The following is a 17,856-nucleotide window of genomic DNA, read 5'->3' on the forward strand; positions in this document are numbered from 1 at the left end:
AACTGCACTGAAACACACATGTAGGTGGTGACCAGGTGGGGGCCAGCCAGACTCTTGCCTGCCATCTAGCCACATGGTTCCACAGATTCAGCACCCTTGTACCCCAGCCAAACACTCCATTGCCTGACGCCGCCATCCAGAGCTCAGGGCTGACACCCCAGGCTGACTGCAAGCCCAGGCCTCCTCTGCCCTCACTTCAATTGCTACCGTCCTGGGCAGACATGTAGATGCTGTGCCTGGAAGCAGTTTGCTCCAGCTCAAAGAGTTCTGGAATTTATTGCTTTGCTTTAATTTCATGTGTAGATGCATGCACTTGACAGTGGCCATTTGCAGTATGTGACACGGTGCATATGGCTTTCCTTTACATGCTCTCATTCACCAAACATCATACCTGTTTCACAGTATCCTATCCCACTCCGCTTCCTGCAGAGGGACCAGGCAAGTCAGAAGATGTTGGAGGAATCGGTACTATTTAGTGGCATGATTTTGCTGTTTGAGGCAGAACTGCAATTTGGGAGAGGAATGAAGCCTTAATTGGAAGTGTATCTGCACATAATATATTGGCAGTATGAATCACCAAATCCCACCTTGGTGTTCCAAACCTTCTGCCCCCGCCCCCAACTCCTTCATCTGCTAGTCTGGACATCCCTCCCACTGCTCCTCTGCAACATTAGTCCTGTTTCTGACCCCTCTACTGGCTAGTAGTTGTTAAACCCCGCTTGGGATTTTTCCACAAAAAGGAAGTGAGGCACAAAGCAGTTCTGCTAGAATTTCATCCCCTGGACTTTATGGCACTAAAAAATTAAGTGAAATGGGATTTGGGTGCCTAACCTAAAGTGACATTTTTATTATAGCTAAACATACTTTTATCTGAGCACCCAAGGAGTGGGATAAATGCTTAACCTGGGTAATTTTAATGCCACTTGAAAAATATAGTAAATCAATAAGCATCTACTTCTGATAATAAATGTTATCAGAAATAAATGAAATTATTTGGATCTATAATTAGAAATATGAAAACTGGCAAAGGAGGCCAGTTCAATTCTATCAATTTTTAGGAATACGGCAAGCTCTTAGAGCAACTTCAAGCAACAAGAGAGTGGAGCTGGATGGCAGGTTAAATGCTATTTTGATAAACTTCTTTACTTGCTAGTCACACGCTCTCCACACATTCATTATTGGAATTATAATTCTGCTTCAGGCTTCTGGACAGAAGCTTGCTAGGGTTGTTGAAGTTAAAGACCTTAGTTTTTGTAATTTCTAGGTATTCATGTTAAACAGAATTGCCAGAGGAGCAAGCTGTCTAAGTTTTTTTCATTTATTTCTTAATATCACAGCTGTACAGTTTTCATACATACAGAAGGAAATGCACATCTGTTAACCAATGGCATTTGGCTGCATTTCCAATTATAATACAGTAAGTGCAACTCCACTTAAAAATGTACATTTATACAACTTATACAAATTAAAGATTGCTACATTATTATTTGTGACAGTATAAAGCTTGTTTTATGTTAAGTTTCATTATTAAACCACTTCCTGGTTAAATATAAAATGTACTGAATCATTTAAAATGGCCCTTGTGGTACCTGGCCAGTATATAAAATATTTGTCATGTAAAAGGCAACCATTTACTTTTTTTAAAAAATAATCTTCTAACCCTATTTCAACATTTGTTATTAAACTGTTATACTGACACACTTTGTAGCAGGAACTGGATTTTTTACCTTTGTTCTGTTAGTTCTTGTACTGGTTGTCAATGAAAGAAATTTAATTTGCAAGGTACTGTAGCTTTATTCAAATACAGCCGGATGGCAATACTATTTGACAATTTGCTCAAAAGGTAAATAACATTCCCTTATAAAGAAAAATGAAATGGATGTTCAAGAAATATTGTAATTGAAAGTTTAATGGGTACAGTGCTACAAGCACGCACAAAAAAATATTCTTTTTTCTTAAGACCCAGCTGAACACTACACTTAAACTTTTATTACTTTGTTTATTGTTAAATGTTGGTCCACAGACCACTTTCTTGTTTACAGCTGTACCAAATGAAAAACAAAATTGGACTTATTGCCGTCCCTATAACAGGAATGGTTCAGTTTCTAACCTCCTTTAAAAATATACATTTTACAATCTTTGCACCTCCACAAAGGTGACACCGACAATAAATACACTGGTTTGGTGGTTTTAGTTTTCTTTGCTATTAAAAGTCTCCAAACTACCTGTTGTAGGCCCTTTCTTTTTTTGATTTCTCTAGTGCCTTGTCCATAGTTTTCTCGTTTTCTCCTCTACATTTGGGGCAGTACCATTTACCCTTTGGTTTATGATTGAGTCCCACACATGAGAAATGAAACCACTCAATTGGACACTCATCATTATCACATCCTATCATTTCTCCATAGGAGACTTGATTACACAAGCAGTATGTTGGCTCATTGGGATCAATAGGAAGATCTGCTGGGGAAGCCTCTCTCTCTGCTTTTGCCTTGGAGCGCTTCTTTTTCTTGGATGTTTTTGCTTTCTTCTCTTTTGGAGTTCCTGAGGTGATGTCATCGTGATCGTGATTATTAGAAGCATTTTCTCGATTTTCATTATTCCTCTGCCGCCTTGACCTCTTGTTGTTGGGCTTTTCTGCCTGAGCGACTGTTTCACTCTTTGACTTATCCTGACTGGCTTTGCCACTGTTCCCAGTAGTGTCGTTAGTCTCTTGACAAGTCTCAAATAGTTCCACGTGACCATCCACTTGTCTGGTCCTATTCTCAACGAGCTCCACCATCTGGCTGACAATTTGGATTTTTTCATCTCCCAGCTCCTGACTCCTGATCAATGCTCTCTGTATGCAATGCAACAGTCTTCTCTTCTGCACTGCATCTGTCTCTCGTTTGAACTTTTCATAATAATCATCCAGCTCCTTTAAGATTTCTGTAAAAGAAAAATAAAGACTATCAATAGTACGCACAGGCAGAAAGTCTGAACAAAACCTTCCCATATTCAGTCCTTGCTAATGCAGCAACACCTTCTTGTAAAGTGCAAAGATGATCAAAGGTGGACTCTCCAAAGCTGCAATCTGACAACAAACAGCTCATATCTCTAGCAGATTATTTTTGCTTCAGCAGGTCTCTCTAGAACAGAATGCAAATGCAACTGGTTTGGATATGGAAAACTTATTTCATTTTTGACTGCTGAACTCTGAGTGCTTGTACATGTATCTAGTGACAAGTGATGTCTATGAAACAGCTTGCTGCAAACAACAGGAAGTTATAGAAGACTAACAAATGCGTGTCCTGGGTCTTGAGACTGTGTTTCCTTGTAGATAAATACATATTTTAAACTAATTTCCATCAGCAGCAACTCCAAAATTAGTTCCAAATTCAGAAATGGAAGTAAGACACTGGTTAGTTTTCAGACCATCTTCCAAGTATTAACATTCTTTGAGGAAAAAAAAATGCCCACAAAGAAACTTCCTCCAAATTAAAGATGACAGAAGTACATAATTTTTGCTCACTAGAAATTAGTGAGAAATGGTTGAGAGAGGCAGACGGAGCACAAATCACTGCAGAAAACAGATATTGAGTGAGTTAATGATGATACCCATACTTTATACCCGATGCAGAAATCAGAATGCCATGGGCTGGCTCCTGGGCAACAAAAATCTTTGATTGATAGGGCTAATAAAACTGTTCCAATCTCTTGTTCCTCCAGTTGTGGGACTAAAAAGGACTAGAGCCCTGGTTGCAGGATAAAGGTGAGCCCCTTTTGGGTTTGTTTTTTTCCCCTCCCACACACATTCTTTGAAATTAGTTGCATTATCTTGAGTAAATACATCGATATACTTTCTGTATGCATTTACCCAGAAGAACCAAGTAAACATTAAAATAACATTAGGACATTATAATATATAGCGTAAGTCAGAGTTTTTTACGTGCATCAATCAAATGCATATATCATATACGTTTGTCAATCAAATGCAGATAATTTAAGTGACACTATTGTAAGACTGTAAGGTTTTAGTCAATGGAGTGTTTGAGATCAGTCTGAAGAGGAAGACACTTTAAATGGTCAAGTATGTGGTTCTAAAGCACCACTAGCTTGATCCAGCTCCCTTCAACAGAAGTGAGATGTAGTATCTGCTAAAACTCTTTTCTGTTTCCTCTTTATAAATATACTCAACCCTAAAGGAGATATCTAGAATATGGACTTTAAACCACCTCAGATTCTAAGCTGTTTCTCTGTCCGTTCACCTTGAAATAAGCAGAGAAGAGGTTAGATTGATAATCAAAAAATGAAGCTTTAGAAAGAACATAACACTTGCTGAAGCATAAAACTAACAGTTTTACTCCAGTAAAAGTTAGGATCCTATCTAAATTCAAATTAGATCTCAAAGGTTTTGTCTTTGAATTTCACAAGTGTGAATACCTATTTCCCAAATCAGATTCATTTTTGGATAAAAGACATTCTAGCAGTAACTGATACTAAATAACACTGAAGATCGTGTGACTTAGGCTTTATGTCTAGGACAAAAATGTATCTTTTCCAGATCATATTTATAAACACATCGTAGAACTCTGACGTAGACAAACTAAGTTTTGCTTTAGTTAGTACAGCTGCAATAGAGGCTCCCTGCCAGGGTTCAAAGCAGCCAGCGAGCAGGTGCTGAAGTGCTACTTGCCTCCCCTCCCCAAGTGTGTTATGACATGCCAGCTTGCATATTCTTATAAAACAAAGTACCTTTCATTCTACTGATGACAAACGCTCCAAAGTGATTTAAATGTCCATCATCAATTATTCTTAATGACTGAAAGAAGTTGTAGGATACGATTTGGGGGCACTTGATTACTGTCACTCTTAGGTTAGCCCACATGAATGTGATATAAAGATAATTTTTCTCGGAGAAACAGTTTGCTTTACTTAGAGCCAATATGCTTAAATATAGGCTACTAAAATGTAATGACTTACCTAAAATAGTTAAATTTATTACTCCCAGCATATTGCCAAACTGCATGACAGATGTGGAAGCATATGGAAAAAATGCCATTTTCCAGGAGCTGCTTAATAATTTATCATATTGAGAGAAAAGCATTTAATTTAGTCACGATGGTCTTAATTCTGCAAGGTGCTAAGCACTTCTCCTGTGTTGCTAATCAAATTGCTCAGAAGACTGCAGAATGCCAAGCAAAGTTTGCTGCTGTTTAGATACGCAGATAAAAAAGGTTTCTCAGCACTAACTGGGTGTTCTTATAGGTGAAGTTGTGGAGTGGATACAGAACATAGCACTGAAATGGCTGGTAAGCAAACACTTCCTTGCTCAACATCACAACTGCAACTGAAAGCAGTGCTGAGTTCCAATTCCTTATACAAGGGAGCTCTGCAGCACAACCTATCTGTTCTCTGTAGAACAGCTAATGTTAACCTCTCCTAGCTGAAGTACTGTATAGATCCCAAAGGAAAGGCTAGCCATTCCAATGTCTCTCAAAACAGTCAAACACCTCTACAGCTACCTACTAGGCTTTGGTGCAATACAGATACCTGGCCTGCCTGAAGTAGGCTGATAAACTTGGAAATAGATCATTTCCACCCCGCCACCCTCCATCCCTTCCGCTCATGGATACAGAACCAAAAATTCTGCAAAAACCCCATGTTAGTTATAAGAGGCTGCTGGTTTGATTCCTGCAGGGTGTCAATCTTTGCTTGCTTCATTTTGTTTTTTTCAGAGAACATAACAACAAAGAGCTACTCCAACAATTGCAGGAGTAGCTTTCTAAAGGGGTCCTTAACTTCTCTAACAAGTCCAATGAAGAACAGTATCCACTTGAGTGTTCCTAGCACAGTGATTCTCAACCAAGGTGTCTTCAAAGGGTGTGGAGAAATCTGACCAGTGAGGTGTGAGGATAAGCAGACAAGCACAGGCTAGTTTGTATCTGGTGGATCCTGCACCCCCAGGGCCCAGACCCTCTGCAAGGAGGTAAGCACTGTAATATACAAGTGAGTTTTGGAAATTGGGTGCCTCTCAATTCAGAAGTTATGGAGCTCCTTGAGTCCAAAAAAGGGAGAAGCCCTACTCTGGTGGAAAAAGCATACATCATATAGCCTATGATACATTTACCTATGCCTTCTATCTTGCCAGAGACGGTCTGCATGAGCTCCCCCAGGTTAAGGCCAGCACAGCTATTTTCCACCATTGCTACTGCTGGAGCATATCCAACCTCAGCCATATCATCAGCACCCCCTGATGTTTTAACCCATGTGTCAACTAACCATGTCCCAAGGTAGATCAAAATGACTGTGGGCTAAAACATCTTGTGACCTGAGAAAGAAACAACTCGCATTTGAAAGCTTGGCTAATTCTACTGCAACTACGTAGTCAGTCTCACTCTAAGCAATCCTGGCCACTCATGTCATTTCTGGGACGTCACAGCCACAACATCCCTCTTAGACTATTTTTAGATTAAAATGTCGCTATTGAAGGGAACAGGAACAGGCTTGGTCACCTGTGTGTGCTGGGGAGTCCTAAACATCCCTCATCCCTTTTTTGCTCACCCCATTTCTCTCCCCACATACTCTGAGCCCAGAAGCAATTCAGGCTGAATCACAAGGCTTAACACAGAGACAAGATTTTCCCTGAGTGATGTCTTTTATTGGACCAACTATGCAGTTGGGGTAATTAGACAAGCTTTCAAATGTAAGACATTTGTCCTTAGCATGCAGAGAAGCGATTTCAAGGGAGTTGGGATGCATAGCGATCACACCCAGTGCTAATAAGGAGAGAACAATGGTCAGGAACCATGACTCAGTTTCCCTACTCCCTATTCAATTGGCCAACAGCTCCTTATCTTAGAGGGAGGAATGGGTATAGAGAAGTGTGAACCTGAACTGTATAAAGCTCCCTCACATAAAGGCAGAGTGGGGGGAGCCTGAAACTTTTGCCTCAGTCACAACTCTGAGGGCCCTGAGACCTCTCCACCTGGGAATGAGTATGTCCCTGCGTTCTCTGTATTTAGCTGCTCTTGGTTATGTCGCTGATCAATAATATCCCAATAAACTGGGGGTATGGTTGGGAGGAACTTACTTTGGCATCTCTTAGACTCAGATGTGTATTGGATGGGACCTCAAGAGGTCATCTAATCCAGTGGTTCTCAACCTTTGGTACCTTGCGTACTCCCTGCCAATCAACACAGTAAAAGCGAAATTGGAACATTTCAGACTTGGACTCCTCACCATAGCACTTCCGGTTTCATCACCGTGAGCCAAATCCCACTTTTTCCACCGGGGCAAGGCAGCCAGCTCAGGGCCTCCCTACTTATCCCCCGGCACATTGAAGTGAAAGCCCTGGCACCAGACATGGCAGGAGGGGCAGCAGCCGGTACTTCCAGCCCGAGCAGGCAAAGACCAAAATGCAGCACCTGTGTACCTGCTGCCTGTGTCTCACGTACCCCTAGGGATACACATACCACAGGTTGAGAAACACTAGAATCCAACCCACTGGTAGAGGCAGGACCATCCCCAGCTAGATCATCCCAGACAAAGTGTTGTCTAGCTGGGTCTTAAAAACCTCCAAGGATGGAGAGTCCACAAGCCCTCTGGGTAACCTGTTCAGGTTTACTACCCTCCTAGCGAGAAAAGTTTTCCTGTCTAACCCAGCGGTGGGCAAAATGGCAGATCTGGCTGGCAGCTGGACTCAGTTTCCCAGCAGCCCCTTCTCTCATTGCTTCAGCAGATCTCCATGGGGACCCTAGGAGAGATGGGCCCAGGGCCTAACCAGTGCTGGCAGGGCAACAGCTGGGCACCCAGCTGCTCCAAGGCCAGGGCCTTGCGATGGTGACAGTGTAGGCCAGAGCTGCAATCTGCTGCCCCTGGGGCAGGCAGACAATGGATCACAGCTCTGTCCCAGCTCTGCCCTGCACTATCAGCACGGCAAGATCCCAGCCCAACCCCAGAGCAGCTCACGGCCCTGCCAGAGCCGCTTGGGCCGGTCTCCATGGAAACGCTGGCCCTGTGCTTCAAGGCCCCGCTGCTGGGGCCCCGGTGAAGACCTGGTGGTGCAACGCCAGCAGGGACTGCTGAAGCTAGACTTTGCCTGCCCCGACCTAACCTAAACCTCTCTTTTGGGAGGGGAGGGAGGGAAAGAGGGGGGGGTAAATTAAAAGGCCCTGGAGGCGGCCCGCGTGCGAGGTGAAAAGATGCGCCCCTGACCCCGTGAGGAGAGACTGAGACACCACCGGACCCCAGCTGCCGCAGGCACCAATGACCGCTGAAGAGTCGTTGGGCGGTATTCAAGGCTGCGCAGCGGAGTGGGGGAGGAGCCGTGGACTCGGAGATCCGCCCCTTGACGTCAGAAGACTCCGCCCCCTCCTCCATCCTAGCAACCGAGCAGTTACCAACGCTCAGGGAACGCCCCGGATGTGACGCCACGCCATTGTTCTCGGACAGGAAGCGGCGAAGCTTCCTGCGTTTTTGCCTAACAGACTAGCTGCAAACAAACTGAAGCATGGCCCCGCCTCCAAGCCAATCAGGAGCGAGCAGCGTTGGGGCGGAACGCGTCTATCAGAAAAAAAGGAGCACGGAAAGGTTCCCGCCCCTGTTCCCCAGCGAGCCAATTGGAGTCAGAAACTCCAAGAGAAGCACGCTTTCTCCGAAACAACGAACCAATCAGGAGAGAAAAAAGAAACTCGTTGAGCCCGCCTTCATCGTCTCAACTCGCCAATCAGAACCCGAATAAGAAGCGGCACTTACCTCCTCAGACCCCGCATCTAAGCACCCGCGCGTCAATCACAAAGCGCGCGCCCGCGTCTGAACCGCCCAGCTGGGCCCCCGCCACCAATCAGTATCGGGAGGAAGGGCGACTAGATATTCAAATCAATCCTCCCCCCACCCGTCCAAAAGTTGCCTCGAAACGTCACAAGGAGGCGGGGCCAGGAGGTAGAACTGTCCCGCCGGGAGGCCAATCAGTGGGCGGAGAAGGGGGTGGGGGGGGGAGAGCCATTTAATAGGAAAGATTCCACCCAATAGCGAGAGGCGGAGACACCATATGCTAATGAGCCGTGCATATAAAAGAAGCGACAACAGCAAATGCTCCGGCAAAGCGCTGAGGCGTCAGTGGTAGCTGCCAGATTATGCTGCGTGTGGACGCGGGAGGCCTTCCCCCACTTTTTTTTTAAATTTTTTTTTCCAAATTTTACTCCCCTTTCCACCTTGGCCTTTCCATCCGCTGCACTCTCGCGCGGGGAAGTTTGCGCTAGTCCCCAGAGGCATCCAGGGAGCGGGGTGGGGGCCGCTCAGCTGCGAGCCCCCCTCACCGTCCCTAAGAAGCGAGGGGCTGTTGCACCGAGCTCCTTCCCCGCTCCCCGGAGTCACCTCTGCCGCCGGCGCCGAATCAACCCCCTTCGGCCTCCAGCAAGTAACCAAGCTCCTTCCAGCCCCGCCGCTGGGCAAGGGGGCAGCGGGGAGGGGGCACGTAGCAATTCCCCCCGCAACACAACACCACACACACTGAGGGGCTGCTCCTGCTCCACAGGCTGAAGCGAAACCCATTGAAGAAGCGGCAGCGGACACCTCCCCCTCCCCTACTCAAAGCGCACCCCTAGTCCCTCCCCCTCCCTCCCTCCCTCGCTCGCAGCCTCTCTCCCCTACTACAGCCATCATGAATACTGTACATTCCTAAATGTTGCGCCGTAATCTTCCCCCCGTCTCTTCTTCCACCCAGCACTTTTCCTCCGTCCCCAGCAAAACCTGGGGCGCCCAGGAAGAGCCCTCCTTTGTGCCCCCTCCCCTGCCCCGGGCGCCGCCGCCGCCTCGACCAGCTCCCCCCCCCCCCCCCGGCAAGAAGAAACAAGGGGGGAAAAAAAGAAAAGCGAGAGGGCTTGCTTCGAAAGAGGATCGGAGACCTTTTGTTCCGCCCCATGACAAGAGCTGGCGCTGCGGATCAGCCCCCCTCCGCCGAGCAGCTCTCGTCCCTCCTCCCCCGAAATAAAACTACCATCCTTGAGATGTGCAAGGGGGGGGGGCAGCTTTCAGGGAACGGAAGGATAAAAGACAAACCTCCTTACCCCCACCCCCAAACACACAGAAAAGCAAGCACTTTACCTTGATATTTGGCGTCAATCTCCCTCATCAGGGAGACGTTTCTCTGCAGATCGAAGGGCAGGGACTCGATGGAGTCCAGATAATCCTCCACATAGTTCACGAGCTGCAGCTGGTCTCCGTTAGCGGGACTCAACATTTTCATCCGGCGAGTGGAGAAAACGAGGCAGGCAACAGAGGGATCCGAGCCCCCCCCCACGGGCGCAGCAGCAGCAGCAGCGGGGGTCGTCTCCTGCCTGCCGCCCAGCCCAGGCTTGCAAGGGCTGCTCGGTGCCCGGATCGCTCCCTTGCAGCTCCCCCCACCTCTTCCAGAGCACCGGGAGCAGCTACATCGGACTCCTCTCCGGTGAAAACACAGAGGGAGAGAGACACACACACACCCTCTGCGAGTCACCCCGCTCCAGCCAGCAGCAGCAGCTGATTGAATGGCTGTCGTGCCGGGGACCTCACGGAGGACGGGGGTAGGAACAATCGGAGGGAGGTGTGTGTGTGTGCGCGCTGCTCACACCAGCTCCTCCGAAACAATCTGGAAACCAAATCTGGTCTGCAAAGTGTGAGGCAGCAGCAGCAAAAGCGAACCTCTCTGTTTGCCGGCGCCTGCTCCTGCTCCTCCTCCTCCTCCTCCCCGTCCTTCTCCTCCTCCTCGGTGCGGCCGCTGCTCCCCGCTCCGTGCGCCGCACTTGATCCAACGTGGAAAACCCAAATACCAGTTTCAAACACTTGGGAAACATTCAGCCCCGCCACGCACCGCGCATGCGCACCCCTCCCCGCGACAGGGGCGGGTGGACGCGCATACACACTCACTCTTTCTCGCTTCCTTCCCCCCCTTACAGCTTTATTACCCCTCCCTGCTCACGCTGGGCTGAGGGGGAAAGTTTTGGGTCGGGAGGGGCTAAGGGCGGTGCGTGGCACAAGGGTGTGTGTTTGTGCGTGTTCACTTGTGCGTGTGACTCATGCGCCGCCCGGCTTGCACTGGGGGCTCCCCTTTAACGGAGCGGCGAAGCCAAACTCCACCTCCCAACACAGGGAGCCGCATCCCTCCTCCCGGCGCTGCAATGACACTCGCACCACCCAATCGTGAAGCGCGGCGCGGCAGATATTCCGCCCCTGGGCGCTCGAAGCCAATCGGCGCCCAGAAGTGGGGGAAAGCAATGACAATTATGCCTGGGATACCGCGACGCGTTGCGGGGAGGGGGTGTACTACGCATACGCACTACGGAGGGGCGGGGAGGATAAAATGGCACCTGCCGGGACTACATTTCCCAGCAGCCCCCCCTTGGTTGCCCTCGGGTTCCGGGATGTGCACTCCCCGCGATGACTGCAGAATGGTGGGGAGAAGTGGGCGGGAAAATCCTGCCTGGTGTTCCCAGTTTCAGAGCACATTCGGGTGCAGAGGACAAAGGGGAGGAAGGGGTTACTCGGAGGGACATGCCCGGGGCGCCGGGCTGGGGGCACAGGGAGGGAGAGGAAGCAACGCCTAGGTGGAGGGCGGAGTGCTGTGTGCTGGGGGCACGCTGCAGGCCCCCTGCCCGCTCCTTCAAGGTGATCGGAGGAGAAAAAAAACCATTTCTGTTCATGTCCTTATTTCCTCTCCTTCCGGAGCTGTATGGCACCCGCGGGGCTCCGGGCTGTCCCTGGGCCCGCGGCGAGGGAGGGCGCGCGCAGCCTGCTGAGGTGCAGCCGTGTCAAAGTCAAGCGCAAAACCAAAGAGCCCGCAGTATCCGCCAGCTCCGTGCTCGGCTCAGCAACAACCTCAGCCTGCCGCCCTGCCCTCAGCCCAGCAGCCTGCTTCTTGAGTTCGTGGCGGGAGACCTCGCGTTGCATATACTGTGTATACACGGTGTGTGTACACACACACAGCGCTGAGCTGCTTAGTTCTTTAGTTCTTAGCGAGGGCTGCAGATCTGACGTTGCATATACTGTGTATGTGCGGTGTGTACACACACACCGTCCTGAGTCGCCTAGCTCTTTAGTTCTTAGCGAGGGATGGAGACCGCACGTTGCATATATTGTGTATATACGGCGTGTGCGTGTGTGTTTGTGCACGCACACACACGCATCCACCTGCCCTGAGCTGCCTAGTTCTTTAGTTCTGGGGGCAGAGGGGGTTGAAGACCTGACTTTGGATCTATTGTGTATATACTGTGCGCGTGCACGCACACATTGTGTTTCTACACACTTCATATACTGCACAGAGAGACATCACTTAGCCGTGTTGGTCTGAAGTCAGAAAGGCAGGGTACATACGCACCTTATGGTCTTAGCCGAACACTAGATCTACACACACACACACACACACACACACACACACAGAGGAGGTGTGCGATGTACTGTGTGACTCCATTACTTCCGCTGCACACACACACACGGACACTTCAGGCCTTCGCGGAGCACAACTAAGGGACGAGACGCGCAGCCAGTTAGTTTCCCTTTGCAGGTCACCTCTAACTCACACTACAACCGGGGAGGAGGGGATCTTGTTCCTGCAGTGAGATGTGCATCCCCCTCTCCCCACTGCTAACTATAACTAGCATCTCGCTGACACAGGCTAGCTCAGCTCCCCGCCTCTCCCCGGGGGCCCAGATACTGTCATGCACAATTTGCCCCGGCCCCAAGAGAGTAAGACCCATGATCATGCCTCTTCCTCGCAGCTCCCCTCAAAAACGTCCCCGACCCCGGGACGGCGAAGTGCCTGGAGGGCGCAGCGCCATGCTCCCCGCGCCCAGGTATCTCGAGGGGGTGGGCAGCACACCCTCCACCCGGCAGAGGGCATGAGGTGGACACACACGCGCGCGCGCACACACTCGGCACCATTGTTGGGGGTGGGAGGATGGGCATACTAAGCCATGGCAAAGCCCGCAGAACACGCAGCATCTCCAGAGGCTGAGATTAAAATAATGCACAGCGCTGCTCCATTCTTAGAGAAGGAGAGGCTCTTTATCAAGCCGCAGAATCAGCCATTCACACACACACACACACACACACGTACCCATCATCTCTTGATCCATGCAGTTCCACAAGGGAGTGAGAACCCACGAGAGAGAAAGAGAGAGAGCAAAATCACACCAAACCTGGTAGGGGCAACACGCATAGCAACATCCTCCTCTCCCCGCGCTGGCGCTTTCTTCCCTCACACCCCTTTGCCGCCCTCCCCCTCCCCGCCCCGCGGGGGGACTCGTTGCAGGGCCAGACAGCTCTTCCCTCCGCAGCCCCAGCACGGCTTTGATCCGCCGCTGCGCCTTGCGAGCTGAGATCATGATGGCAGGGGGTGGGGGAGGTATCTCTCGGAAGAGCTGAGGCTTTGTTACTTTAACTCCAGCCGTTAAAATAACGCGAAGGAAGGAAGCAAACACATAGGTTTATTCCCTCCCTTCTTCCCGCTTGCATGGGGGAGAGTCTTTCATTTAAAAGGCGTTTTAATTGATATGCACAGTTGTCAAGACAACGGTATCATTAGTAGGAGAGGCGCAACCCCCCCTTCTTCCCCCCCCCCTCCTCCTCCTCCTTTCCTTTCTCTTTTCCCTGCTCCCCCACTCGCTCGTGCTGTTTAGCTTGCTGGCAGTTTCTCCAGCAGCAAGTCATTTATCTCCCCCCTACACACACTTTCCCCCCTCCTGCTTGTGTGCCTTTCACTGGCAGATTATGAGCCTTGCTGCCACTGAAGCATCGATTGCTAGAAGTGGAGGGTGACCTTGCCTGGTTTCTGGAGGAATTTCTCCTGAAATGGAGATACACAAGGATACAAGGCTTTGATTTCTCCTGTTAGGAGCTGGAGATAGTAAGAAGCGGCAAACTTTTTTTCCCCGTGGTACTGCATCCAACCATGTCTGTGTGAATGATGGCAAAGGAAGTGTGTGTGTGGGAGGGGACTGGAGGAGAAGGTGTTGTTGTAGTGGATCTGCAGGATAAAGCTCTTGTTAAAGCTTCCTTGGAGGGCCATATGTCCCTCCTCTAGTGTAAACTGACTGCAAGAATATTGACTTTCCCCTGTACTTAATAAAACAGGGTTGCCAATTTGGGTGATTTTATCACCAGTCTCTGGATTAGGAAGTCTGTCTGGGTTTACCTGAAAATGTCCTTTCTCGAGGCCTCAGACTCTGAAGTTACCTCGTTCTCCAAGACTCTAAACTTTCATTAAAAAAAGATGTTTCTAGCCTTTTGGGGTTGCAGAATTAAGCCAGAAAACAGAATGCCCCCCCTCAAAGGCACAGGAAAAAATGGCAAATAAAAAGAATCCCAGATTTATTATTTTCAAACTTCATTTTTAAGCCAATTTTGTAATTTCTGTGGGCCTGATTCATAAATTTATGCAGCCAGATGGGTTTGATAATAGTGTTTCTTAAATGCTAACATTTTGTCTGTCCAGTGATGTGAGGAAGACAGATAACCTTTGCCAAAAGAACTTTCAATCTAAAGCTTTCTAGTATCACAAACCATGTATGTATTTATTATGTGTATTAAAGAACCTATGTACACACACACACATTAGTCATAAGAGGAACTCCTTACTCAGCACCCCCCCGCAGAAAAAGAGAGAACATTTGCTCCCTCATTATACTGTATCACATATATGATGAATCAGCTTTCTCATATAGACAAAGCTTGAGTAGTTTGCTCAACAGTATGTGTTGGGTGAAATGGAGTATAGAGGTAGATGTCGTCTACCTGCTGATGGCACTGTGCATTAGATCATCCCAAAAATCCTCCTAAAAGCCCCATTATGTGTTAAACAGAAGGGTAATAGAGCAAGCCATCATGCTACTTCATGAGAGAGCCCTTGGGTAGATGAAGAACGGCCTTTTCAACAATCTCAGAACAAATGAAACAGAATCACATAAATGCAAATCTTTCCAAATCTACAAGAAACCAGTAATGTGTTAATATTTTACGGTCAAAGATATCACATATAATAAAAGAATCAGCATAAACTGCTAATTTGTTGCCTGGAGATCATTAACAAATACAACCAATTTTGTCCATATACCTTGTGCGAGTGTCACAAGAAATAGACTACGAGGAAGTTCTAAAAGAACATGCCATTATTTGGGTAATGTTCTACAGATGTGAATGACATAACTGAGGGCTGTCCAACTTCTGAGAGGTTGCTCATGGGCTCCTAGACCCTGTGCTGCAGTAACACAACTACGGGGGCACAACTGGGACAGCAACGCAGGGTGCCACCTTTGGAGCGGAGGGGCTGGCACAAAAATGACTGCAATTGCAGCAATGGCTGATAGCGCTACTGTGCTCACCATTGTAACAGCTGGTGTTACATGGTTGCCCTGGGTGTTGTATGGTACCCAGGGTGTGAAACTGCCCCACTGTGCCTCTAATGTGCTGTGCCACTCCACCCTCAGGGGTGGGGGCAGGAGCAGGAAGTGGAAACTCAGTGAGTGAGGGGGACCTTGGAGGTGACAGTAGCAGGAGAGTAATGTGGGGAGCCACGCCCAGACTGGGACCCTGGGGGCGATGAATTAATCCCTCACAGGCCAGATTCAGCCTGTGAGCTTCCAGCAGGACAGCCCTTTACGTAACTTATTGGCATACACCCCAACTACCTTTATAGTGTGAGGAATAATTTTATTGTATGGCGGGGAGATTAGTTGGAGCAGGTTAGCATACCTATAATGGTGATGTGATGAGAGAGGCACATCTGCACTTTGGAGAATAAACTGTTTCCTTTTGACACTGATTTCTATAGGTTGCACCAGCATTAGTGCACAGAGGTCTTCTTGCCCTGTAGATTGTCAGCCATTTGGCAATGACGATGTCCTGAGGATTGGTAGGGACAAGGCAGGCAGTATCTCAGTAGGAATCCTTACTGCAAGTGTGAACATATGGTAATATTTAGCAAGTCCGGGGTGGTTCATATGGAGTAGGCTCAATGTTTGAATGTTGGCCAGATGTATGTAACTCCTGTTGTTATGACTGACCCAAATGTAAGTTTTGCCTTAGCAAAGAGGAAGTGTTGGACATTTTCTGTCAATACTCATGTGCTATGTTCCCAGAGTATTCCAAAGCATCTGTTAGAACAATGTTGTTAATATGCGTGTCACTGAAGTTTGGAGTGTCATTCAAAGAGAGGACAGGTTAAGGTTAAACAGGGGGTGTGACATATGCTTTACCTCTGTTTTTAGAGGTTTAAGTTTGTATTACCTTTCCTCTTTATTTTGTGGTTTTTGGAGGTTCGAATAGAGGTGAGCTCAATATTCTGGAGGGTAGCAGGCACCACTAGGCAACTGTAATTCCATAGAATAAGGCTTAAAGACATTTACTTACCCTATTCTTCTACAAAAATCTTTTTTCTATATCCCTGTATATAACAGACCAGGACTCTAACTCTACCTCCTTTGACTCTTTGGCAACACTCTGTATCACCTCATTTCTTGTTTCTACTCCTGTCCAGCAAGGCCCAGTTCTCCATTTTCAGACTACCATTTCATGCAGTGGTGGATGTTGGAACAGGGAGAGGTTGATGAGCAGAGGAGGAGGTGTTGGCACAGTGCAGAGACTAAAATGGTAACCTTTTTATGAAAGGAAGAAGAATGTTAGTGCAAGCCCCCAGCGCTGCCTATTGAGCACCTTTGACCCCTTTCTATGGCATTGCTCTCTATGCTGCTCCTAACCTCCACATACTCACTAACTTCTGTGTCACCTAACCCTATTCCCAGTACTGCTCCGACACTTCTCCAGTATTCTCTTCACCATGCTCATTGTTCTGATGTTTACTTGTAATGAACCTACACAAACACTTATTGTACTGGGTCCACTCTTCTCCTTGCCACTACATACCACAAGCAAAGCTTGGAAAGAATCTGGGACCGGGGCTGAGCTGTGAGGAGTCTGAGACCTGCTGGTGGTAGGAGAGCTGGAGATGTAGAGTCTCTGCCCCAAAACTAAGTCTAGTCCAGAGGCAAGGAGCACTACACATCTGTCTGCAGCACAGAAGGCTTAGTGAGTTGTGAAGGGGTTCATCTTAGTGATATTTTCTCAGATGAAAGAAAATTCTGTAGAGATCAATACAGCCTGAAATAATAGCTCTGAGAGACGCATTTATTTCAGACAGCATTCTCTGAATATGATTTCACCTTCCACTGGTTGGAAAAATATTACCATCATCAAAATTTGCTAAATTGTCTATTTGCCAGAAATATCCTGCCTGGCTGACTAACAGGGCCCCAAAAGCCTGGTTTAGACTCCCTAGCCTGCCATGCACATCCCCTTGAGCTCCATTCCCCTTTGCAGAGAATTTACTTTTTACTCTCCCAAAATCAGAATGGAATTAAGTTTTGAAATAGTCACCCAGCTCCATTTTCAGAATATATATGCCTAGGCCACATACTGGGAATGCTCATTCTCAGCTCCACACCACAGTCACAAAACTACATTTGGTCTATGCTCCACACACTCATGTACTCAGCTCTTATGGTGCTGTGTACTGTGCCCCATACTAAACATGCCCATTCCTCTTTGTCACCACGGTGTCTGAACTTTATGCCTGTATTATGCACCCAACATACCTGTACTCAGCTCCTCATTTGAGTTTTAGCGCTTCTGGGGCATTTCTTTAGACGGAGAAGAATGTGGAAGTTTGAGGTAGTTTCATAGTTTCTAGGGTTGGAAGGGACCTGAGTAGATCATCTAGTCCGACCCCCTGCTATGGCAGGAAAGAATACTGGGGTCAAATGACCCCAGCAAGGTGTTCATCCAGCCTCCTCTTAAAAACCCCCAGGGTAGGAGCCTGCACCACTTCTCTTGGAAGTTGGTTCCAGACCT

At 47.9% G+C, this 17,856-nt stretch overlaps 1 protein-coding gene across 2 annotated transcripts; it reads right to left on the bottom strand.

The window, feature by feature from the left end:
* Nucleotides 1-1,300: 1,300 nt before the first annotated feature.
* On the bottom strand, nt 1,301-13,208 carry ING1 (inhibitor of growth family member 1). 2 transcript variants are annotated; one of them, XM_019529658.1, is made up of 2 exons: nt 13,152-13,208; nt 1,301-2,925 (listed from the first exon to the last, which is right to left on the bottom strand). In XM_019529658.1, the coding sequence occupies exons 1-2, from the start codon at nt 13,177-13,179 to the stop codon at nt 2,222-2,224; spliced, it is 732 nt and encodes a 243-aa protein (XP_019385203.1). In that variant the 5' UTR covers nt 13,180-13,208; the 3' UTR covers nt 1,301-2,221. The 2 variants fall into 2 exon arrangements, with proteins under 2 accessions (XP_019385203.1, XP_019385202.1); XM_019529657.1 differs by lacking the exon at nt 13,152-13,208 and adding an exon at nt 10,084-11,575.
* Nucleotides 13,209-17,856: the final 4,648 nt, after the last annotated feature.

The sequence above is a fragment of the Crocodylus porosus genome, unplaced genomic scaffold (assembly GCF_001723895.1).
Source record: "Crocodylus porosus isolate Cpor-Errol unplaced genomic scaffold, CroPor_comp1, whole genome shotgun sequence".
NCBI classification, from domain to species: domain Eukaryota; kingdom Metazoa; phylum Chordata; order Crocodylia; family Crocodylidae; genus Crocodylus; species Crocodylus porosus.

What these genes read in the sequence shown, in the direction of transcription:
- ING1 (XM_019529657.1), bottom strand. Translation starts at nt 10,225, where the DNA reads ATGAAAATGTTGAGTCCCGCTAACGGAGACCAGCTGCAGCTCGTGAAC. An exon ending in GATTGACGCCAAATATCAAG is followed by an intron (nt 2,926 to 10,083) that starts GTAAAGTGCTTG and finishes TTTCTTTTACAG; the next exon opens with AAATCTTAAAGGAGCTGGAT.